Source organism: Cyrtonyx montezumae, unplaced genomic scaffold (assembly GCF_038088225.1).
Source record: "Cyrtonyx montezumae isolate F1298 unplaced genomic scaffold, pur_monq_1.0 scaffold_3, whole genome shotgun sequence".
NCBI lineage: Eukaryota > Metazoa > Chordata > Aves > Galliformes > Odontophoridae > Cyrtonyx > Cyrtonyx montezumae.
Window position 1 is genome coordinate 105,124,646 of NW_027072034.1, and position 26,538 is coordinate 105,151,183.

At 42.6% G+C, this 26,538-nt stretch overlaps 1 protein-coding gene across 3 annotated transcripts in view; it reads right to left on the reverse strand.

The window, feature by feature from the left end:
* Window positions 1-26,538, reverse strand: part of CREB3L2 (cAMP responsive element binding protein 3 like 2) — a 75,402-nt gene that overhangs the window by 20,894 nt on the left and 27,970 nt on the right. For 2 of the 3 annotated variants that reach the window (XM_065742699.1, XM_065742698.1), the window contains exons 2-4: window positions 16,531-16,747; window positions 2,144-2,349; window positions 508-595 (exon numbers count right to left, since the gene is read on the reverse strand). In XM_065742699.1, the coding sequence (XP_065598771.1) occupies window positions 508-595; window positions 2,144-2,349; window positions 16,531-16,747 (511 nt within the window). The remainder of the gene's footprint in view (window positions 1-507; window positions 596-2,143; window positions 2,350-16,530; window positions 16,748-26,538) is intronic. The other variant, XM_065742700.1, reaches the window with a different exon arrangement.

A 26,538-nucleotide genomic window follows, 5' to 3' on the forward strand; every position in this document is an offset into this window, starting at 1 on the left:
AACCTGAACTAAAACAAATACACTAAAATCAGATGCACTTAATTTCATATAAACTCACATCCTCGTTTTTGCAGTTTAGGGCAAAGAGGTGTAAAAGCAGCAAGGTTTCCACTTGTGTTTTTCTTATTTTCTAGGCCTCCTTAAGTCCCATCTTAGGTTAGAAAAGAAATCTTCTCTCCTAAGACGTCTTCTAATCTAAATAATCTTATACATTAAGGATTCAAGCTCCCGCCAGCAACTGTATAATTGTTAACACATCACAGACAAAATAGGGATCATTTTCTTTGTGAAGAGCAAGACAAAAACAAATTAAAAAAAAAAAACCCACACATAATTAGGTCAGAAAGATTGGCTTTTTAGCAGTCAGATTCAAAACCCTAGAAGGCAACAGCTTCAGCGTAAAGATTAACATGGCAAACAAGGAAGCCAAATATTTAATCAGGGTAAAGTACACTCATCGTGCATTCTGGTCATCTTCCTTGCATACTGGATAGGTAATTAACAGACCTTCCTTAGAAGAGAGGTTCAGAAACTGATCCACTTCATGAGGCTCCAATTTAATCTCTGGAAGAGCTTTCTGGCTCAGTGGTTTCATCTAGAAAAGAGAAATTAAGAGCATGAAAACCCAAAGCACACATCTTCAGATCTTAATTGAAGGATAGAAAGATGAATACTCCATAAGCTGAGAGATTTCCCTCTCCTACTTTGGTACAGGCAAAGCTTTAAGTGCTTCACACAGTTCTGCTTAGCCAGGCTACAGAAAATGCTGCCCTGACTACTCCTGCTGTGCCTTTTTTTATTACTATATTTAGTTAAACAAAAGATTATGCCTCAGAGATGACATTTCAGACTGAAAGCTAGCAAGCAACCCACTCAAATTACTTCCCTTAGCAACAGAGTTCCCGCTAGGATTTGCTGGACTATACAGCCAGTTTGAGCAGAGATAGCAATGATCCTGGCAGCAAGGAGAACCCATTTGAGACCACTGTCACCTGGGAGTGAGACTGAAGTGCCACTTGCTAAGCACTGTGTTATTGAGCCTAAGTTCATTTTTATGCAGAGGAACTGTAACAGAGACAGCCATGGCCGAGTGATGTCTGGAGGATATCTGGCTCGCTTGTTGACACGGCTAGTTCACCAGGCTGCCAAGCTGCCATCCAGTCTGCCTGAATTCTACAATTGCAGGCTTGAGGAAGTTAGTCTGGCACCTCAACATGCTCAGTGGGGCCAAAATCTCTCCCAGAAAACAGTGTAACTAATTTGTGCAATGGTAATGAGCTAGCAGTTAGTTACAAGATATAACTTGTATTATCACAGCATCCCAAGCTGTGACAGGACCACTTACTGATGATAGTATATGCAGACTACAAGACAACTATGAGAAAGTAATGTTTTTCAGTTTACCCAATTTCTGAAGGAAAAAAAATCTGTTGCATATATTTCTGATCCCCATCCAAGAGGGAATGTTTATTTTCATCATGGCCTAGCTCCACCCACAGTAATTGCACACCGGGGGGACTGAGAAGTGTCACAGTACTTCCTGCACTGAGGGTGAGCCATCAGCTGCTGCCATTCATCCTCCTGAACTCAACCACAGCCAAACTTAGCATTCATGAATGCCCACTGGCTGCTCCAGGTGTCTTATTCAGCAAGTTGATATGGAAGCAACAGCACCTCAAAGTGTCAGGGTTTGACAGATCTGGCAAAAAGTGACACAGCAGGCAAAAAGGAAAACTTTTCAATCATGAGGTCTCATTCTGATTAGGGGAAAAGACAGAAGCAATAAAGCAAGTAATTACGGAAGGCTCTTTGCTTGTTACAGACCCCACAGGACAACTGAGTCACTTCACCTGTGCCCGGTTCACTTGAGACTGTTTAAACATTTTTTAAAAGCATCAACTCCAGGCTTTTGATTGTCTATCATAAAAGAAAGCCATGCATCTAACAAGTAAAACATGAAGATGCAGGTAAGAGTTTTGAAATACAAACTCTATAGCAGTAGTGGGTCATCAGCAAGCATTAGAAAATGTTAAAGCAGAGACTATAGTGAGAAACCTGAATCAACACCTTTGGCACAGAGAAGGCAGTGTTCTAGGATAATCTGTATCTAATTGCAGAAAGAGAAGAGAAAGTCTGCAAGTACCAGGGCATCAGTATGCAGCTCAGCTTGTTCCTCCTTCAGCGATGTGGCAGTGACAGTGAGACTGACAGAGGGAGTAAGGCCTGATGTCTCGTACAACGCTGGCTCAGTCTTTATTGCTGCTGGAGTCAGGCACAACACTGGCTCAGTCTTTATTGCTGCTGGAGTCAGTTCTGAACCCAGACACCAGTCTTCATTTTCCAGGTCACCTGCCAGGGAAGGAAATTGGACACCACACGTTTAGGTCAGAGACAGAGAGACAACAAATGAAAACAATGTCATCCCTCCTCCAGAGAAGGGAAACAAACACAGAAGACATTTCAGTCCATCAACGCTCTGCCCTTCCTATTCACCTCTCAGTCAGTGCAGACAACTGTGCTGTTTTGGGGATGTAACCTAATCCTAGCCCCAGGATACACAGAGGAACAGTGCAGAAAGACACAGAGCACTAATCACTGCACACTGCCAAAAACTGCTAGCACCTAGCAGAACAAGATTAAACAAGTGAAGTGTTGGGTAGAATAGTCAGGGAGCCATGTCCTACACACCTGATGCTCACTGACTCCATTTTATTCCTTCTTGTAAGAAGTAGTGCTTAGCCAGCCTTCTGTTCCTTCTGCTACCTGCAGTCATCACAGACCTGGAGCAGTGATATTACACTTCTAAGAATAAAGGACTTTTCATTCTTTCAAATTCAAGATTTTTTTTTCCAAAGGATTTATTTAGTAAGCATAAAGAGGACAGTGGCTCTGATGATTTCACGAGAACAGTGCTATGGTGATTGCACCAATTTCCTCCCCAGAGCGTTTGGACAGCACAGGATGCATTCAGACTGGCAGCAATGAAATGCACATCACATGTTGGCAGAACTGACAGCAGAGACCAACTTCTGCATGCTAACTGCCATCTTTCACTGAACAAAGCTAAAAGGTTTGCCTTGCACAGTCAAGAACTTGAAGGAGGCTGGTATGGTAAGTTGCTTCCTTCCCACTTGTATTCTTGGGAGTCACTACAGAGAGAGATGTTTGGCTTGCTGAAAACAGATTTCTTCTGCTGGGTCTAAGGTGTGATAGAGGATCAAGAATTCAGAAGGATTCCATCTCTCAAATAATTTCACAGGGCTATTAAAATCTGCATGAAGAAAAGTAGATATATATTCTGGCAATTGCAATTCTACCTTTAAAAAATCCCACTCCAACTGCTAAAGTCCAGTTATAGAAGGCCTTCTTTCCCCTTGCAGGAGACTACCCCCACTGCTGCACCACAGCACAGTCCTCTGCCACAACTCGCCAGCAGCTGCAAGAGGCACATCCATAAATCAAGCAGTTAGTTTGCAAGGACAAACATACATAAAGGAAAAGGGTGTTGATTTCTCTTTCAAAGCTCTCCCTGCTTTCACAGTCAGTATTTGTTGCATATATGGAATTAAAGCAGCAAGCACGTATACAAAGAGATGTACAGTTAGGACACAGCAACATGGTTTTGAATTAACTGGGCGCAGCATCATCTGCTAGGAGTTTCTCAGGGCACTGCGGCTATGCCACCCACAGTCTGTGAGGCTGAAACAAGGCCTTTACACATTTTAATGGATTGAGCTGGTAGGAAGTCACCAGCTGTAGGCAGGTAACAAAAATAAGAGTGGTCTGAGAGCCTCTGCGTTTGTCTCAGCTACTTTTAAGACCACACAGGCATTTGGCACACAGGCTCTGGGCGGGGGCTGAGTGATGCAAGAAGGGAGAAGTATGCACATGGCCAGTGCTAGTCATTACTCTGTGGTGGACCTCACCTCCACCACTGGCAAGGAAAGAGGTAATTTGAGAAAAGACACACCAAGGAATTAAAACTGAAAATATGTATCCTGTAATCAGATGCTCAAGAGCAGCGAGCCCAGCTCCACCAAGAAGTGAACTGTATGGCAAGGGCTAAGCACTGTATTTAAATTGTTTGAAGTTTTTAGTCCCAAAGCTTTCCAGGAAATGCAGAACAATGAAAAAAAAAGTATTTATGAAAAGAAAAACAAACAAACACCAACAACAAACAGGTAGCATTAGCACTGTCTAAATGTTAACTTGGGAGGGGGAATACTGCTCGACTCATCAACACAAGAATGTCATCCACAGAATCCCAGACTCATAGAATCAGCAGGGTTGCAAAAGATCTTTAAGATCACCTAGTCCAACCATCCATTTACCACCAATATTTCCAGACTAAGCTAAGTCCCTTATCTAAACGTTTCTTGAACACCTCGAGGAATAGTGACTCCACCACCTCCCTGTGCAGCCCATTCCAATTTTGGAGAAGAAATCGTTCCTAATATCTGATCTGAATCTCTCTGGGCACAACTTGAGGCTATTCTCTCTTGTTCTATCACTAGTTACATGGGAGAAGAGGCTGACCCCCACCTCGCCACAACCTCCATTCAGGTTGTAGAGAGTGATGAGGTCTCCTGTGAGCCTCCTCTTCTCCAGACTGAACAACTCCTGTTCCCTCAATGGCAACACTATTTCTGATAGAAGCCAGGTTGCCATCAGCCTTCTTGGCTACCTGTGCACACTGCTGGCTCACGTTCAGCTGAGCATCGATCAACAACCCCAGGTCCATTTCTTCCAGCCACTCTGCCTCAAGCCTATATCACTGGCTGGGGTTGTTGTGGCCAAAGTGTGGAACCTGGCACTTGGTCATGTTAAACTTCATCCCACTGGCCTCAACCCAGCAATCCACCTCTGGATATTCCTATCCAGAAAGAAAAAGCCATTGAGAATCTCAGTCTTCTTATCCTTAGTGTTGTTCTGCTGACAGCAATCAATGGTCAGGTGGTCAGTGGACACGATTTAGTTTGTTGTGTGAGGAACATTCAGATAGAACTTCAGAGTGGAAGTTTTGCCTGGAAATCCAGAATCCTGGGGAAAATGCAACTTTCAAATGTTTGTTTGGATAACCTCTTTCAAAGCTTCCCCAACAGGACACTGTGCACTTGCAGCCTCTCACCCCCAGTTCAGACTGCACTGTGGTAGACCTAGCAGTTGCAAGCTACTTTAGACTCCCTGTGGGAGAGAAGGTTACACGTAAATGAGAGTTATCAGTGAACCAAGTAATTAGCCCTGAACTTTCCGAGATTTGTATTACTATGCAAGTGGAAGAGAAGCCTAGCTGTAGGTGCCCAGGGGAACAGGGCACGGCCTCTAAGACTATGCTTTGTGATGTTTATCATCTCTAATCCCTAGATTCATCACAAGGATGTTGGCCATCAGCCCATCACTCTCCTCTGCTGGGACCTGAGCATGCTGCCTGACCTGACACTCTGCCGTCAATGTTAGCTTTGCACTAACTGCTCCCAGTTATTCCAGGCATTCATGCTATTCTGACCAGCTCACAGGTTTTCAGAGGTAGCAACACGGTGCATTTAACGCTGAGATAACTTTGAAGAACTGCATTTATCTAGTCTTTGACATTGCCTTTTAAGTATGGTGACAGCTGTCATTCCAGATGACCAGCCCCCTGAAAAGAAGGGATGGAATAACACACTGGTCAAATCCCACCTTCACATTCCCCTCTTCTTGATTTTCCCAAGCCCCCGTTACACAGCCATTATCACAGTTGGTGTTATGCAATGAGTCACTTTCTTTTGATGCATTCTTAAATCACCCACAACCTCCCCTCTGATCTTCAAGGACATTTCCCTCTCTTCTTTCTCCACTTCCTGAGCACAGTTAGTTGACACTACCTGAAAATCATTATTAGTTTATTCCTATAGCAACTTCTAAAAGCTTTAATCTGCTCTGCCAAGCCCTGATCTAGCAGAACAAAGGGGGAGTCCTTGCCCAAAACTCCTCAAGAAAACTGCAAAAGACAATACAAATTTAGGCAGATGGGGAAAAACTGAACAGACTACAGAATACCAGTAATAAAGGCATGGTACACCCTTCAAGACATCATTAGTTCTGGTGTAGGGATCTGAAGAATCATGGAAAAGTTTTCATGGAAGGATGAGAACAAGCACAACAGTACATGTAAAATCATCAAATTAAAGGATGGAGACTGGCTCTAGAGAATGAACCAGAGGATAAAGGAGGTGTCTTCTCCAAACCTAGTGAGACATGCTGTGGAAGCAGTACATGACTGGGGTCTAGAAACTGAAGTACTCATCACTGCATCCAACACGATCCAGGAGGCACACATGAACTACAGAGGCAGAGACCAAAACAATAGACAGAAAAAATGCCCTTCTAGATGGATATTGATAAAACAATGTTGCACTGCCAAGTGGAGACAAAATATGCTGCAAATCATTCAGAGAAGAAAGCCTGAATGAGAGATCTAGCTAGCTGAATGTAGGGAAAGCTACATCCTAAGGTTTGTCACTTCAGTTGTTAAAGAACTCTTCTCATGCTTCAAAATCCTTACAAAGTTCAATGCTGAGCAAATGATCCTGGCTGCTAGGATCTCCTTGCCAGCCAGTATTTCTATGAATCTCAGAGCTCTGCCATGCAATGACTCTAGCTGAAAGCCATTTTGCAAGTCCATGGATACCAAGCATTTTGGCACATGAAATCTGTCACTTAAGCAGGATGTACTTTACAAAATCTCAGATTCTATGTGCAGTGCACAAGCAGTGTTTAATTGCATGCTCAGAGTATGTTAACTGAACATTACAGTTTGCAAAGCACCCCAGTATTATGAAATATCTATGAAGGTTTGTTTCAGTGTTCTATTGTATATTACATAAATCTAAAAATAGCAATGTCTTGATGCTATCAAAAGCTTTCTCTTCAGAACCCATGCCTTACCCAACACAGAGTGCACAGCACTCCCTTAACTGAGAAGACTGAGAAGCTCTACCATGTTTTGTTATTCTCATTGCCTTCTCATGCACAGTATCATCTCTCCTTTATCAAATGCAATTCAAACTCAGTTCCCACAGAGCTGTTTAATTCCCTCCTCGGGCACAATCAAAATACTTCACCAACCTGAATTAATTTCCAGAGTGTTCCTGAAAATCCAAGTGAGCCATGCAGAGATTAAAGCCACCAAGTACCTAGTAATTTAAAATGACCAACTGGAGACAACGGCAATTGGATTTTTCAGGTGATTTAGCACTGCTATTATACTTCACCTAATCAAAAGATAGTATGCACTGAGTTCAGATGCAGCTACGAGCATCTAGCACTTCTGCAAGTTAACCCCCAGTTTCAAATCATGCATCCAAAAAATCCAATTCATCACAGCAACCATGGTTTTGTGGCATTTGAAACTACCATCTCCCATGTCCAATAACAAATTACATTTCTTTAGAAAGCTTATATGTGTTGCTTTTGTCACTAGCCTGACTCACTTTTCCTGTAGACTCATTTAGCGTTTTCCACATTCTTTTAAAACAAACAAAATCCAAAATCAAAACAAAGTAGGAGCCTCACAACATGCCAAAGCAAGTTCAATCAGCAACACAAAAAAGTTTAAGTATGACCCTTCCTTTCCCAGCTGCACTCATCATGTGTCCTGCTTGGTCCCAGGTATAAGACAGGTAACGTATAAGAAAATGTGCACGTAATACAGCCAGAGAGGAAGCTCAAAATGAGATGTATTTCCCTCTGTGCTCTAAGTATAAGCACTGCACATGGTGCATATTTACACAAACTGGCCAAGTAGAAAGCAAACCCCTTCTGTCCTTCTGCTTTAGTTCAAAACCCCTAATACTGTCCCTGGTTCAAACACCTCCTGTTAAGATAGGCAGTGTCAGTCAGATCTACCTCACATACTATAAAGAGACTTGCCCTTTTACCTTTCCTTTCTCCAGATCACTACACCCAAAAGGGAAAAGGCTGTTCAATATTTTGCTCATTGAAAGCTTAAGGCCTTTAAAATCCATTATGAAGACTGAGCCACACAGAAGTGCTTGGCTTTTGATGCACAATACACTCCAGTTTTTAATTTCTCTATGTGCTGCCCACCACATATATTATGATGGTAGTCTGCAATAAAAATGGAGATCAGAGCTCATCTAAACATCACAGCTGAAGCAATAATCAGTACATGTTACTTAGGCATAGATGAAAAACATAAAACCAAAAAAGGCTGTGTTTGTGCAGCAACCAAAACACCACCTCTACAGACTGATTCCTAATTTTGTACTTTCAGCTGCCAGTGTTTTCTATGAAGCATTCTGGAACTGGAGGGGGAAGGAAAACAAAATGAAGTAACTCACATGCTTTGCTATATTTATCTGGTCCTGTTTCTATGAAAATCAGTCAAAACGCTCCCACAGAGCTCTCAGGTAGCTGCCAGTTGCTGAAGGAAAAAGCCAGGTTTCTTCCTTCTCTTAAAACAGCAACTTGGAGGCTGTGATAACTTAAGAGGACAGAACTACTTTTGCCCTCAGATTTGTCTAAAAGGCCATTAAGATCTCATCAAAATATGGCAAGATTAATAGTTACTACTAATGCACACATTAAAAAAGTATTATATATTGTTTGTTTATATATATACGTATGTTTAGACTAAGTGTCTTAACAACATCATGTGCCACCTTCTGGGATACTCATATTTCTCTGTTGAGCTGCAACATTTTACTTCTTTTTTCAGCAGAATGCTATTGGAAAGCACAGTAGTAAAAATGAAAAATAAGGTCAGAAGTGCTTACTTCATCTGTACAGTTTATTTCCCAGATGAAGAGTTTCTAGCTGGCTTTGCTTTCCCTTTATTTTTATTTTTAATTTATTTACTTCTATCCAACATTATACTTTGCTTTCCAAAGATGAATCTTTCGATTTCACACAATATACCAACTCCTTTCCTGAGAAAAAGTAAATCATCTCTGATATTGACTAAATTTCACTCTCTGATTGATGTACAGAGGAACAGAGCTAATGAAATAACAAAAAGATCTCCCTTGCTCCCTACTTTCAATTCAGCACTATTCATTGAAGAGTTTAACAGAGCTTCTTTTTGAAAGCATAGCCAAGCTGAATCAGTGACTTGCTCTGTATTTTTCAGTAAATGAAATTAGAGATGCACTACACATTCCCACCTGCACTCACCCAAGTGGCAAGAATGCAAGTGTTTAGCAAAAAAAAAAAAAGTGATTTTGACCTCTTTTTTTTCTGTGGTCAAAAGGAAGATGGCATCACTAGACAAACAGAGCCACATGAAGTATATATCACTGAACCTAATCTTCAACACGCACAGACAAAAGAAGCATACCATCATAACTACCATGCCGGATTGTAATCACACAGAAAACAGATGTATATGACGGATGTCATTTGAAACAAGCCTGCAGATAAGACAAGTACTTGAGGTTATCCTTACATGTATAAGCAGTATGAAGAGGCTGTCCATGCGTTCTTGAAGTTCACTGTCCAAGCAATAGATAAAATAGCTAGAATGTATGAACATATGATGAGCAGGGCCTAAGTAACTCTGAACCAGGGCTGGAGCCGTGCTTGCAGCACAGTCTTGTGTGTGCATTTTGGCCAATATCCGGCCCTTGTCTGAACTCACCTCCAGGCAGGCTGACTGCTTCCTTGTCCCTTCCCATGTCCTGGTTCACATAGCCCCTCAGCAGACATAAGACCCCTTCACAGAACAAAAACATGAGCCCCATTTTCTCTCAGAGAGGAGAGAGCCCACAGCCATCCCCACCCCTACTAACGACACCAGACCCCTAGAAGCAGCCTCCACAAACACAACACTGTTTGACCAGCAAACACTGGTGTCCTTTATAAAGCACCAGGAAGACAAAAAATAAAAAATAAAGGAGGAAAGATGAGGAGCAGTGATACACAGTCATGCCAACATATGGCAGAAGCAACCATCCCTTCAACAAAGGAGAACCAGACAAACCTGCTTCTCCCCTCTCAGCACTCACCCAGCACTTCAGGTTACTTGGAGCCCTTACCAAAGCAACCAAGACACTGTTCCTCTCATATCTAACAGAAGCAAGATCAATACTCTTTTAGTGGGAAACTTGACAGTTTTTAAAGCAGAATCAAGCTACTCATGTAAGCCCAACCAGGAGATGTCTCACAGTTTCAGGCTCTACTTCCACCACTTTGTAGCACCACTTTTCGGCCTCTTCTCCCAGGTAACAGTGATAGGATGAGAGGGAATGGTCTTAAGTTGCACAAGGGGAGGTTTGGGTTGGATACTAGGAAATGTTTCTTCTCAGAAAGAGTGGTGCTGCCCTGAAACAGGCTGCCCAGGGAGGTGGTGGCATTCAAGAACTGCATGGATATGGCACTAAGGGAAACAGTTAGTGGGCATGGTGGGGATGGGCTGGTAGTTGGGCTAGATGATCTTAGTGGTCTTTTCCAACCTTAATGATTCTGTGATTCTATGAAATATTTTATTTTTGTCCTATAAAAGATTCTGGCGTCTCTTCTGAAAGTTATTCATTAAAGTACTATGTTCCATTAAAACAGTACTCTCTCAGCCTCACGAATTTTTCTCTCCACATGGATGCTCTGAAGGCATATCCATCCACATGAAGGCAGCAATCAGGCTTTGAGGCACATGAAAAGGACTTAGTGGTCCCAGTAAACCACTAAGTGAACAAAAACTCCCAGTGCAACTGTATAGCTACAAGAGAATGAGATCATTGGTTCCAGAAACAACAGGACTGCAAGTGGGAGGAGTATTCCCCTAATATTCATAATCTGTGAAACTGGCTCCTGTGGTTACTTTATGGAGAGTTTTGAAAAGGAACTGCAAACATTCCTTTGTTTAGAAAGGAAATGCAAGAATAGTTCAGTGTCCAGAAAATAGCCAAATAGGACAGCTCAAAAGTGCTGCTCATTTAAACTGTATCCGAGCAGAACTCAAGAGAGAACTTAATCACAGCCCACAAACACCCAGGGAAGGAGGTTCCTGAGAACAGATGGTTCTCTGCTCCAGCAGGGAAAAGGCCATAAAGAGACCTGATATATGGAACTGGAAGCTAAAGAACGTCTGACTGCAACACAGTTATATGTTAAAACTGTAAGTATAAGTGATCACCAAAATGCCCACCTCTAAATCAGAACTGACATTTTTCAGATGCACTGATGCAGAAGTTTTAGGCCCGACTCAGAGTGAGCTATACAGATTTTGGACCTCAGACACATTAAAGGTCAGAAACCTTTTCATACTTCAAAACTGCAGATGCTGATAAAGACTGACTGCTACCCTTCCACATAAAAAATGCTCAAATTCAAATTACCATTGCCAAATGGCTTCCTCCCTGAAAATAAACAAATATATACATTATAAAAAAAACCAAAACAAACCACCAACAACAACAACAAAACAGAAAAATTTGCATGTTCTCACAAAAATTAACAGTATGGCTTTCACAGCACCTTTTCAGAACATGAGATAATTTCTTTGAAGAAAACTGAACTTGACAAAGCAGAGCAGATGAAGTTCAATGAGATGCAAACAATGGAAACTGATTAGGTACTGGGAGAAAATTGACAGAAATAGGACAGTATGTATAAATATAATCTATATATATATGTATTATATATATATGTATTACATGAGTTACATATATATGCACACATACATATTACACATATATATGCATTTGCATATAACACGTATGAAGACATACTTGAGCCTTCAGCCCACAGATGCCTCTACGCAAAAAGATAGCATATGACTTGGATTACTACATGCACACTCTATGTATGAAGAAGCATTTTTCTGTACAAAGCACAGTCGAGGATAAGGACTGAATTTGTCATTATGGAGTTATCTGCACTGGAGAAGTGGGAGCAATTTTGTGGGTTCCTTCCCCTTTCCTAAGCCATATAGGAAGATGGAGCTGAAGCTGAAAAGGAAACTTAGGCTTTAAAAGTGTACTGAAGGAAAATATAACCTCAATAATAATAATAATAATAATAATAATAGTAACAACAACAACAACAATAACAATAATAAAAAGCCCAATAACAATACAGGTCAGCCTGAGTTTTGGTGCAAGCAAACATAAAACAAAGAAGTTGAATTTCTGCAACAATCACTGTCAGACCTTTAGCCAAGGCAAGCTGTTCCAAATCCAAGAGCAACTTCAAAGCATTTCTGGGAAGGAAAATTTGAGCAGGAGGGGCAGGTGAGGACAAAAACAAGCCTCAGAAACAGAGTCTTTGAGGGACTTGGGAAGGAAGGCACCCAGCCACCTGACCACAATTCTAGGAGAGAATCCATTCAAATGAGTAGTTGATGAGGAGCTGTCCGCCCTCTCACTTCTGTGAGGCTCACCAAAATGAAAAACAAACACAAAACCCAAACACATGCCAACCTTGAGACACTGTCCACTTGCTGCAGTTGATCCTAGAGGATGAAAAGCCCCATGCAGCTGCTGCAGTTCCTGCCCACTAGGTTTTACCTACAGACCTCACACAACCAAACTAAGGGGCAGCTCCTGTCCCAAGAAGTTTGTGCCCACGACACATAAGGCAAGGGATGAGAGGAAGGGGATGGACTCTACACTTGCACCTGAGGTCACACAGGAGGCTAACCAGAGTCTCTGATGAAATTCCTGGCTATCCTTGCTAGTTGACTACAGCCTGCCTTTCCAAAGGGTGCAGAGACAGAGTGGAGAAACATGCACCAACTGTAATAGAAAGCAAAGATTTTCTTCCCTAACCATTTATGACTGTCAGAAGTAAACCTGTGCCCTGAAGTCCCTGATGGGACCATGAAGTCATCCTTGTCTTCAGCCTCTCCTCCCAGCTTCCTGATATCCTCCCAAGAAGTATTTTCTGCTTTACAACCCACCATGTTTCGTCACAGCTACAACTGCAGTTGCCTCTTAGAGCCTACAGTTCACAAACAGAAAGCAGAAACCTTCTCTGAGAGGGGTGGCAGAACCAGTGCAGCTCCTCAATACCTGGGATGCAGCCTCCTTTCCTGTGGCAGTATCCATATCCATCCCTTCTCAGGCCAGGATCCTTATTCTCCAGCTCCAACTAACACAAGTGTACAGTCAGCAAGCTACAAGAAAGAAGCCCAGACCTATAAACTTCTCTCACGTATCTTTAGTCTTAAAAGTTTATGAAAAATTGAATATAATAATAGATTCTTATGAAGGGAAAAAAATACATAACAGACATCTTGCAAACAACTGCTTTAAAGTGGTTACACTTGTCAGTGCATTCATAAACTGAAGATTTAGGGACTGGTGCCTTCAGAGAGTGCATGTTAGCAAAAACCTGCAGGTGTTCAGAGAAGGTCTTCCATATAAAGCTGTAGAAATAATCTAAAAACAGTGAAATTGGAATAAATAACTGAGGAAAAACTGGCATTGGGATCCTGATCTTATGAACATTCAGATCCACTTCCACTTTGCAGTCATGAGGACTCCTCAGAAGAACTGAACCCAGACCCTAGCCAAGCTTTACACTTCTAGCTCTGTTGCTGTTGCTGTTTTTAAACTCTTTAGGCAAGATTTCCCAGCAGGACACTGCTCCAGCCACCCCAATGTGCTGCTCCCAAAGGAGCCCCCAGCCTTGGCTGGGCTGTGGACGCACACCCACCACTATCTGCAATGCACCCATTGCCATGGAAACAAACTTCATATTTAAAGACTATTTTTAAGTCAGACAGGCAAGGACACCCTTTTGGACACCAGATCCATGCAGAACAAGACCAACCCATCCATCCACCCATTACCCTCTGTGGGGATATCTTCCTTCCAGTGAAGCCACATCCCACCTGAAGGCTGGACCAGTATAGGGCTCTGCAACCACTTGCAGCTCTCAGGTGGCACCCAAGGGCTGAGCAGCAGATTGGCCTCACATAATTAAAATTCACTAAGTTAGAAGAGACACACTGTAAGCCAGCTGGCATCTAAATATACCCAAGCACATTGCACTTAAGAAGTTACCTTGGCGGAAAGGAGCTAGCAGCTCCAGGTCATGTTAACAGAACGCCTACTCGAATGACAACTCCAGTAAGGACCATAACTGGTGTCTTTTTCAAGTACATATTACCCAGTCAGACAGGCTAAGGAGTCTAGCCCTAGAAAACCTTCTCCTTCCTCCTGTCATTCTCTTTCCTCCTCTTCATCTGTCCATAAGCTCCCGCTATCAAGACGGGTTACCACTGTTGCACACTCTGGGGAACAAGCCACCAATGCTCACTGCTAGGACAGTCACAAAAGGTCTAAAAAGAGAGTTATAAGAAGAAACATCACGTTGTTGACAACAGCAAGAGCTCATCAATTTGCCCAGTGGGATAGTTACTTTGAAAAGGTGAATTTTTTATCTATCCTTTACATGAACCCTTTTGCCAAGGGAACTGGAGTTCACCAGCATTGCCCAGAGCACTGTGTACCTCTACCATCTAACAGTTCAGATGATCTCAATCTTCAGCACCAATTCCTGCAGTGCTGCCACCTGCAAAATCTATCCTTCCCCCTCCCACAGAGTCAAGAGAGGTTGTTAAGAGTGATTCCAGGGTAAAGATTAAATAAAATCCCAAACACCAGGAACAACTCCTCCACCTCCTCCTCCTCTCTTACGAAACACTGCAGAATGAGCAGAAGATGAAATGCTTTCCATTCATTTTCTATTTTTAAACTCACTTGTTAATGTTTCTTGGCTTTTTCAAGTCATTTGACCAGAGCTCTACTAATTACCCAGTAGTCTCAGCAGTACAAATTTCTTAAGGATTTTTTCCCAAAGGAAACTCCCCTCACTTTTAGCCTAGTTTGCAGCTCCTCTCTATTAACTTCTAGGAAAGTTTGCTTTATGAACTTTCTTCTGCTTGCTCTCCTGCCACAGTAAAGGTATCTCCTTTGCGCATTAATTTAAAGACACTCACATAAAACAGTCTGGAAATATAGAAAGGCAAGGCTTTATGTAGATGATGTTTCAAATGATCTCTAAAAACCTCATCTTACTTCAAAAAGCCTTCTCTCAGGTTTTATGTATTGTCTTCAGTGAAACACACCAAATCTGTGAAATCTCTAACAGGCCACACCTTGTTCTAAGAGAGTGCTTTGGACTACAAAATTGTCAGCATTTGAAAACTGTTATCTTGGATCTTCATAAACAGCTTAGCTTGTTAATGCTTAGACATACATACTAATCTCTCCCTTTTACTGCACAGTGGTTTAGTACTCTACTGCATTTCACTACAAAGCTAACCTTGAAAACACAAGCATTATTAAAGACTGCCACAGTGATTACTCCTAAGAGTTAGTTGCCAGTTTTTCATGGCTTTGCTCCTCCATCAGCACTAGCTTTTGAACTTCCCTTCTTGCTAGTAGGCATTCACACATCAGAACAAGAAGGTTGGATTCTTTCCTCTCACCATTCCTGCATTTCCCTTTTCCCTCTCCAGATGTTTACAACTGCTGAATTAAACAAAGCTGCTAAAAAATACTGGTGGCGTTCCTCTTATTCTGTGCACCACTATTTCCCATTTTTCTTAGAAGTACAAAAGAGAGAAAACAGGACTTTCCAAGACAGGTTTAAAGACCAACACACATGAAGTTTCATTCCTATACACACATTTGAAAAAAACAAATAAAAGGAGCTGATTTTCATTTTGGATACTAGAAAGTTCCACTACTGAAAGCAACTATAAAGAGGTTCTTTTTTTTTTTTTCTCTTTTTTTAATAAACCTGAAGAGATGTAGGTTGGAAGAGACCTGTAGAAATATGCCCCTTGCTCAAAGCACAGGCAGCTCAGGTATGTTTGCTCAGGACCTTTCCTGCCTCAACTTTGAATACCTCCATAGATGATGACTTCATGGTCTCTGGTGCTTGTTCAAGGGTTTGACATGCTCATAGTGAAGAAGGTTTACTCAATATCTAAGTAGAACTTCCCTTCTTGCCACTTGTATCATTACTTCTTGTGCTATCACTGCATCTCTGAGACGAGTCCTGATCTGCCTCCTCTGCATCCATGCAGAGAGCTGCAGACTGCAATAAGACCTCCCCTCTACCTCTACTCCAGAAGACTGAAACTGTCCCACCCTTTCCTTACACATCATATTCTACAGCACCCAAACTTCACGATGGTCTTCATTTGATTCATTTGGTTTATTGGACTTCATTTATCTTCAACAACCAAAGATTCAGATACAGGGAAACAAGTGTATTTCTGAACCTTCTCCCACTTCTTTTGGACAAGCACTTAGTTTTAATGCAATACAGTGCAAAGTCAGTGATTTCTGCTGAGTACAGTTTCCCTCTCTATGGACCAGTTTCTTGATACACAATACCTGCAGACTGAAATCAAATAAATCCCATCTGTAACTTCACTGGAGGGATTTCAATTAGCACAGAAGGTTCAGTGTATCTTCAGTGCACCACTACCCCACCAGGAACACACCGCTACTCCATCACTGTGGAAAGGAAACAAGGACAAGCAGTCAACATTGACTTCGCACACAGCAGTACTACCTTCATTGAAGTTGTCATCAGTCGAGATGTGGGTCAGGGGTGACTGGGGCCGAGAATCCCCACACAAGGAATAGCTGTGTTCTGCCTGAATGAGGGGTGCTGGGGATGCCGGAGACAGTTCCACCTCCATCACTTCATTCTTCTCAGACAAGAAGGGATCATTCAAGAGCTGACCTAGGACATCCGTTGAGAACTCATCCAGGAACTCTGTGAAGTGCTGTGAAGATAAAAAGGGAAAAAGTCTGTCTCCTTGTATGTCTTGCCAACAACAGGACAGCACTGATCAGAACAATCCCAGTATCTGCAGCAGGCACCCGTGCCAGTCAGTAGCAGGAACCACCAGCCCTGCTCCAGTCAAAACAGAAGAGTTACTTATAAATACACAATGAAAACAAAAATAGAAGCACAGCAGCCATGTCCTGAAGTAGTCTCCTTTCTTTCCCTAGAGGTACTCCCTACACACCCTGCAGGATTTACTGTTAGGATGTGCTGTGTATGGAATAGAATATATGGCTGGCCACTGAAGCACAAAGAAAACAACCCAGGCTGAGATTGTCTGCCACCACATATGACAATTCTAGTTGCACAGAACATATACCACACTTGAGCAGAATGAGTCTGCATGTGCTCAGGCAATGCATTTGCCATACAGTAGAATTCCTGGGGAATTTATACATCTATTTCAGACACAGAATTCTAGCCACATTCAGCTTCTAGGCCCTCTACAGCTGGAGCTCTTGGCAGCCACGGCTAATTACCACTTTACCTATTACACTAGCAATGCATGATATGGCTGCATGCTCTAGGATAACTTTGTGCTTGTTTCTTAAGTCCAAACAAGCACAAACCAAATCTACTGATCTACTTCCTAGAGACACCAGTGCAGTTCCCAATGATATCCAAAGACTCTGCAGCTCTTCTTGTTTTCAGTTCAAGTGTCAGAAGACTACAGAAGATACTGTACTGCAAGAAACCATTCCTCCTTGTTTTACACACAGAGAAATCTATTTTGGTACAAAAATATTTGCGCAATGAATTGTAACGAGTTTCTCCAAACAATCAGGCATTATCTACCATCTCATATAGGAGTCTTTGTCAACTGTGGCCTGGTCCTACAGAAGTCTAAATCTGCTTGATTTGCTCTGTTTTCACAGGCAGCATTGATCTTGGCCCTTCATCTTGCTCTCTCTTGCAGAAACAAACACTGAAATTCAAGATCTGGCTTCCTGTAGGCTAAATTAAATATCAAACTAGTCCATACTGTATGATTCCACAAGAGAAGCAGTGTGCTTACACTCCTCCCCTGCCCATTACCTCACAGTAGCATTCACAGCCTCAAAGCCTGATGCTAGAAACGCCAAGCTCAGGTGGCTCTGACAGAACTCCCACCAAACACCCACAGAGACATAGCCCCTCTTCCAAATGTTCACCGGTACTAACTGGGACTTCTTTCAAAATTCCTAAGCCTTTAGTCAATTCTGACAGGCAGTAAGGAAAATATTTACTAAACATAAGGCAGTAAACAGAGGAACACAGTTAACTATGCTCAAACAGCAAGCTATCTAAAACAAGGCTTTTGCAAATGGCAAAATGGATTTGTAGTTTCTTATTAACTTGCTGTGAACAATAAAACAACTAAACTAACTCTGAAATTACTCCACAAGGGGGTCATAACCACCTCAGAAAACCTTGTTTTAGTTTCAGTTCACAAGGACTCACTAGCTCTCACAACTAGAGCTGCTTCCCATCTGCTAAATGTATAAATTACACTTCCCTGATTAGCATTAAGCTAAAACATGACTGCTTCAGTATTTGCATACTGGTTTCAAGACACAGCTGAATGACAAAGTGACCATGGGCCACTTGGCTATCTCTAGTTAATTCACACCAAAATTTCTGCATAATATTGCTTCAATACAGAAGAAATTTGTATCAACTGCTATGTAAATAACTTCAGGCAAATGCAAGAAGTAAAGTTAGATTACTTTTCTTCCCTTTTGTATGGGGAATTTTCCTAAAACCACTTCAGGAAAAGCAGCAATGGAAATAAACATTCAACTTCCAAAAGAAACAACAAAAAAAAGGAGGGCCTTGGGGCAGGGAAGGGCATCCAACATGTTCCTCAACACGCGTGCTCTGTTTTCCTGCTGTATCTGCAAAGCTGACAAGCGACAAGCTGCATGGAAGAAATGCACATGCATGTATAACAGAAATTCTGACGGCAAATATATGCTCTATCTATTCTTCAAACGGTTCCCTAATTTTGCTTTTGTGTTTCCATCTTACTTTTAAAGTCTGCAATATAACTTTGAACTCAGAAGACCTAAAGGAGTGCCACAGGCCAGGTCACACAGCTGCTGGACTCCACTGAGAGATACAGCTTTAGGGGTCTGGACTTCTCAGTGATTAGAGAAAACAATACCGCTCAAGTTACAGGAATACACACATCTATACCACAGTGAACACACCAAGCTTGCTTTTTTATATTTTATTTCTTTCCCTTAGAAAACAGTCTCATTGAAAGCAACTCCCTTTGATTAAAGGTTTCAAAAAAGTATTTGAGCAGCAGCTACAGCCAAAGCTTTCATGGAACAGTGAGACATGAACTTCTTCACAGCTCCCACCTACACTTAAACTGCTCCTCTATGCCTTCTCAAGGCACACTCTCCATCCCTCCCACCATTTCCGCACACAGCACAGTGGTCAGTGGTGTGTGCGGCCACTTCAAGAGCAGAACATCCACAGAACAGCCCTCCATGCTGATACTGCAGCAATCACCTCAGCTCTCCAGAGAAGGAAAGGTCAAATTAGGGAGGAAGCTGAGAAGAGTGCCAGAAACACAGTATCTACTTGGTTGAAAAAGAAAGGAATTCTTTGTCTGTGGCTTTCAGTTTGGCATCTTTCCCCGACAGACTTTATCCTTGAAAAAGGAAAAAAAAGAGTACGTGCTTCAAAAATGTGGTGACTTTTTTGTTGGTGGTGGTGGTGATGGCTTTTATTAATAAAATATAGTTCCGTTGCGGCTCCTTGCTAAGCCCATGCTGGTGCTGCACTGGCACAGGCTGCCCAGGGAGGTGGTGGAGTCACCATCCCTGAAGATGTTGAAGAAATGCATGGATGTGGCACATAGAGACATGCTTTAGACTAGTCATAGGCATGGGTTGATGGCTGGACTAGATGATCTTATTGGTCTTTCCAACCTTAATAATTCTATACCCTCACACCCCACTACCAGTTACAGACATGTTTGTAAAAGGAGTGTACTTGAATTAATAAGCTATTCTCTCTGCATAGCAAGAAGATGCATTTAGTTGGGATTTTAACTTCTGTAAAAAAGCCGTGGATTTAGGACAGATATAACCTTATCTTCCTCTCCTCCTAGAACGCTTTACAAACAAGTAAAACACCAGGGCTCACGTTTGCAGGAAGAAAGCTGCAGCTCCACAGAGTTTTGCTGCCTTTGCTCCCACCTGTAAGTCAGGTGCTTTAGGAGAACACAAAACACCTACAGATATCATCCCCATGGTAAGCAAACAGAGGAGGGCTCTTGCATCCGGGAGCATGGTGGATTTTGGATGGCTTTTAGAAAGTCACATTTGGCTGCAGCCCAAACGAGCCGCAGGCTGCAGCTCTCACAGCATCTGACTGTTCCTGCCAGACAAAGCCCCTTTTCTCCAGCTCTGCCTGCAGGAAAAGACTTTTTCTTGTCTGCTCAAATGGACAGCTGAAGTGAAATAGACTCAGGTTTGGGTGCTTCCATGGGAGTGCTGACTTCTCCAGCCTGAAGTCAGACCAGAGAGTACCAGTTATCTCAAGGTGTTGTGTTATCAGGACTAAGACTGAAACAGCCAAATTCAGAAAACAGGCTTTCAAATAACTCACTAACAAAAGGAATGGAGAGCTCCAAATGACACTCCATAATTACATTTAAATTATTAAACAAGTGACATGCTTTGCTAAGCCTGTAAAATGTACTATACCCACTAGGAGACCTACGCACTTCCTGCAGGGGTACAACCAAAGCCCACCCTTCAGGAATCCCAGAGCATGTTGGCCTACACATACTGTGCCAGGGTGCACCCCAGGCATGAATTTGTCTTCATCTCCAGTTTCCTTTCTCACTGTGAGTTAACAGAGAAAAGAGGGAATCACTTCTTCACTAGCTCTTCTGTGGTTTGTATAATCAAAGGTACACAGAAGATAAAATATAGAAAGGACCATTTCTAGTTAATAGCATCAAACATCAGGAAGAAAGGCTACATGGAGATGAGATACCATCTCCTTTTCAAGCAACCAAACACACATCTCACAGGCATCTGCTTACATGGCATTCGAGGAGGTCAGAATAGAATACAGAGCTGTTAACACAAGGATTCAAATTTTGGGGCATCCAGGCAAAGTGCCAGTTATTAAGGATGGCACATACATGCTTTTCACTCTCAACTGGCTCAGCTCTAAATTTGGTTCTAATGCAAGAGCCATAAAACGCATCATACACAGTTCTGCTTAAGTGCACAAGTGCAGCAACTACCCATCAGGTGGAAACTCTTTACTCAGAGGGTGGTGAGGCGTTCGGGCTCAGGGCCAGGTTGGATGGGGCCTTGGGCAGCCTGAGCTGGTGGGTGGCAGCCCTGCCCATGGCAGGAGGTTGGAACTGGGTGGGATTTAAGGTCCTTTCCAACCCAAGCTATTCTGGGATTCTATAAGGACCTGGAGCTGAAATTTGCCCTTTGCAGCTAAAGAACCATGCCCAGACATTGCTCATGGAGGACTGCACATGCAGTCCTACCAACGATGATGGTGCAGCAGAGAAGTCCACAAATTCCTGCATGCCCAAACCCAAGGACACATACTGAAAAGCTCCCTCAACTTCCAAATGATCAAGAGAACTGTTCTCAGCACTCACTGGCACTTGTGCATCAGTACATTGTTACACAGATTCAGGTAAAAACTCTGCAAATTTTCAGGTACATCACATCCCTCAATTTCTTCCTCTTCTGGCAGTTTTGAACATTTGCAACAGGGAAGCTGGACAACCCTCATTCTTCTACAGACTCAGCCACAGCTTGGATCATGTGGTTCTCAGCCCTGTCAGCTTTGAGGAGGGCTAACAATGGAGCTCCCTAGAGCCTCACCTCCACGATGATAACCTGGAGGACAACATGGCAGCAGCACAGTATTTTTCCAGAATACTGATTCCACAGATAAGGGCTGAAAGAGAGACATGATCAACCCTTCCCAGCATCCCCACAGGGAAACTGAGTGGAAAAGCAGATAGTTGAACCCTATACAACTTGATACCAGGTTGCTTACCTTTGGTATGTGTTAATTTGAGGGAGAAGAAAGAGGAAAAAGAAACCAACTACATTTGGCAGTGAATATTTGAAAACAAGTAATCCAGCAACACATGAACTGGATGAAATCTTGGCTGCCAGACCTCTTGAACAGGCCATAGTCAGTATGAATGCGCGTGCAACTGTAGGCACATCTAACTGCTTACTCCTAAAAGAGACACAGAGATCCCTCCTCCTAGCCTGATTAAGGAGCAGAACAGCTGGAAAAGCTTTCTGATGGCAGGAAAAATGTGTTACATAGAGCAAACAAAAGAAACCAGGGAGACTGAGGAATGTAAATAGTCCCCCCCCAGGTCACACCTAAAATACACTGATAAAACAGTGGAGACTGGCACTACCCTGGCTTATGCACCTGTGATGGACAAACAGAGGGAACCTCACATCTCTAGGTGTGTATCTTCTCTGGTACAAAAAATTCAGAACCAAGGCATAGAGGAATAAGGCCAATTACTTCACCACAATTTCTTTTTTTAACTGTCTGGTTATTAATTACACTAAAATTGTCCCATTTGTAGGAGAGTATGAAGGGTAATATGAAATTGGTATTTGAAAACAGCACAGAGATCCACCATAACAGCAGATATGATCATTTGGAGTCTCGCACCAGCAATTACTCACTTTAATCACCCCAAAAATTTGGATGGATTAAAAAAATCCACTACGTGAATAACATTCAGGCTGTGTCATCAGCAAAACAAATGCCAGGAAATTCAGAGCTAATGGATTTACATGGTAATTAAATCTGTACATCTTCCCAACTTGCTCAGGTTACACAGCTGGAAATGCTGAAGTTCATGCTGAGCAAATCTTATAATCCACCCCATTACGCACACATGCATGCATACACTCCCATTGCAAACACTCAAGTATTTCCAGCCCACAACCAGCAAAGCAGCAGCATATTTATTTTCAGCTAATGGGGGACTTTTCAAGAAGTATATTCATTCCTTTGCTTTTCCTTGTTTCAAAATATTCTTTGGTTTTCTTTAACCTTCCCTTCTCCAAAGAATGTTGGATTTGAAGAGTAAATTAAAAACAAAATTAAACACTATAGTAACTAGAAGTAAACAGAGAATGAAAGAAAAAGGCAAGGGTGAGCAGCAACCCTGGAGTTCGGTGTCTCTTAAGCACACTGTCCGCAGGCAGAGGAAAGGATGCTATTGCTCATTCCTAGCATAGGCCTCTTGGGAGTCATTTAAAATAGGAAAATCCTTGTCACACTCCCCTGCCCTTCCCCCAGTGCACAATTCTTGGACCCAGACTCGCTTTCCAACAGGCTGAGTGCATGTTTTGCTGTTTCCTCTCCCCATAGGAACTCAAGTCTGAGAGAAGTGAGTCACTAGGATCAGCACAGCAGGGCAGTATGTCAGCCAGCTGGGAACCCTTCAGGGCAGCTCCCTGGTTGGGTCCCCAGCTGAGACCTCAAAAACATTCCCAATTCTCTGTTGCAAGCAAGCATCTGGATTACGGACTCAGGTTAGCTGTTTTCATTCTTCCGCTTTAGCCACTAAGGCTGGCTTTTCTTTTCCTATTTTTAGGTTGCTGTTTTTTTTCTTGTTGATGCCATTTCTTGGTCCGCTGGTTTTCTTGGTTTGTTTTTAAAGGAAAAAAAAAAAACCACAAAACTTCTCTTACACCAGGTACATTCCATTTGTATCACCCATAAGACAGCTCTTGGGCTGCCAGTTCAAGCAACAGAACTACAGAACACTATTCTTCCTCGCTTTTCCCAGTGGCCTTCTATCTCTGAGCAGCACGGTCACAACTCTTTATCATGAGTGACTCTGGAGGCTGTGAGACAAGCCTGACTGCTAATTGTGCCTTTCATGAGCCCCCAAAATGCCAGGAGCCATGGCAAAGCCTTCTCTCAGCACCTCTGTGCTGAGAGTAACATGACTCACCTAGACAGAGTTCAGCTGCCAAACTCCAGTCATTGGGATCTCTGATGGTTTTGGCATCCAGGCAAGATGATTAAAGATAAATGTTATGTTTTTTAAAACCATCTAGCAAAGAAAGGAACAGATGTAGTTGTTGGCTTTTTTTTTTTCTCCCCAGCTACGTTCCACATATACAATGCCAAGTCAAAAAAAAGCTTGCTGTGAGCTAATGCAAATCTGCTGGGTTATGCCCCAAGGCTGGGACACATACTGGCTCTTTGGAAGAAACTGGCATTTACTGCAAGTTTTACATGTAAGTAGTGTCTACTGGGCAACGATCCAGCATTTACCCAGAAAAAAAAGAAAAAGCAGTGAAGGAAAGCCTTCAGACAAGTTGAAACCTTTGTTTACAAATTTTACTGTTCACCAGTGGGCACTTAAGGTCTCATTAGCTGCCCCAGAGCTAGGCAGCGGGGATAATGCATGTTGTCATTGCACAGCTGGCTTAACTTATTGCCACTTTTGAAAAGAAACAGTTACTCTGTTTTCTTCTTGAATGGATGCAGAGAGACCTTAATGTTATAACGGTATTTCACAATGTTTGGGCACACTCCACTTGGTTTCATTTATGACCTTTCCTCACTAGAGGAAGAGGAGGGGAAGAAAGCAAAGTGTACTTGTCTGAGTCCTCAGGTAACAGCAACACTTCTTGAAGGGCACAAATAAACCCTCTGGTAAAGGGCACAACTAGAGCAATCCCTGCCTTTTAAACAGAATCGCTAGCCTCACACCCATCTTAAAGATGACTTACATGTGTAACAGAAAGTAGATAAGGGTAAGCGAGGAAAGATATCAGAAGACAGAGATAAAACCCTGTCCCCAGCAAGGCCATTCAGAGACAGTTACTTAAAGCAGAGATGCTTTTCAAGTTTTCCACAGAAGCTGTGTGTGCCCCACCCCCGGGGCCAGGCAGAACTGGGCACTGGGCTGGCAGTAGGCAACCCTGTCAACAGCATTGGAACTGGAGCTCTATGATCCCTCAGGTCCATTCCAACTAAAGCCACTCTATGATTCATGGAAACTGCCTTGCAGGCGTTTTATTATCTGCTTACCCCACAAGGTCTCTTTTCCTTTCCCAAAATATTGAGCGACACTTAAGTTGCCAGCCTTGGGCCATGGGCACAGCCTCCCAAAAACAACCACCCTAGCAGGCACGCTGCACCAAGATGCTGTTAGAGCAGGGCCAGCCACATCAGAACTCCTTGCCTAGGTTCCCCTTGCTGCAGAGGGCCTCCTACAGAACACAGATGCTCTCCAGCTCCTTTTTTTTTTTTTTTTCACGTGGAAAGTGTTCGCAACAGCCTCCTCCCTAAGGACCAAACCAGTATCTTTCAAAGGAGGATCTTAAATTAGTCTGAAAAGTGTAGGTAGGAAAGAACTTCTCCATCAGCAGAGCTTGCTGCATGCTCTGGCTTGCCACTCGTGACTGACAGGACACTTAACTTTTAAAATAAAAATTGCTATTTTCATCTTCAAGAACTTTCTTTAATGGCTGCAAAGTTTAATGGCAGCATTTCAGCTCGCTGACATTATCATTCCTTCATTTTCTTAGCACTGGCTGCAGACCTACATGCCACCCATCAAAATTCAGCTCTCTAATTAAAAGCTGCCTCATTATTATAAAATAAGTACAGCTTTACTATTGGTATTGGGCTGCTTAAGGAGAGACTGAGTGCTGCACTTCAGGTTCAGAGGAGGGCTACAAAGATGGTCAGAGGGTTGGAGCACAATGTCTCCTACAAAGACAGGCTGAGAGAGTTGGGCTTTTTTATCTTGGAGAAGAGACTGCTCTGAAGAGACCACCTTATGGCCTTCCAGTACTAAAAGGTGGGAAATCAACTGCTTACATGGGTAGATAACAACAGTTCATAAGTTCATAAGTTCGGAAAGGACCCATAAGATCATCTAGTCCAACCATCCTCCTATCACTATCTCTACTCAACTACTAAATTAAATCCTTTAGCACCTCATCCAAACAGGATAAAGGGAGATGGTTTTAAACTAAATGAGGGGAGATTTAGATTAGACATTGGGGGAAAATTTTCACTGAGAGGCTGGTGAGGTGCTGGAACAGGTTGCCCTGAGAGGTTGTGGATGCCCCATCCCTGGAGGTGTTCAAGGCCAGGTTAGATGGAGCCCTGAGTAACCTGATCTAGTGCCTGATTTTGTGGTTAGCAACCCTGCCTGTGACAACAGGGTTGAAACTAGTAGTTTTTGAGGTCCTTTCCAACTCAACACGTTCTATGATTTCACTACAGAGTTCCTAGGTTCTGTTTTACAAATCCTTTACACCATGAGTGTGGGGTGTGGTTTTTCTGTCTGCTTGTTTTAGGAGCAGAAGCACTTAAGTTGAGGCTGGAAAAGAAAGGACACAAAATAAAGCTCTTACGTTTATTTCAGTGCTCACAATTTTTGAAGAGTCAAACTCTCCTTAAATCTCCAATGTCAGACTCGCAGAGTTGATTATGGAAAGCGTGACTTACCTTTTACAAAGTGCTATCTAATGTTCATAGACCATAATGGTTAACATTGCAGACGCATGTCATGCTTTAAAAATAAAAAGAACACCACACACCCTTCCTTGAACTCAAAAGGCAGGTGCTTGATCACTGTGTAAGGAGAAAAAACAACAACAGTGTGGCTTTGCAATCTAAATGTGAAGAAATCCATAGGTCACGTCACCTTACCTGGGAGATGAAGTCCCCTGCCTGATTCAG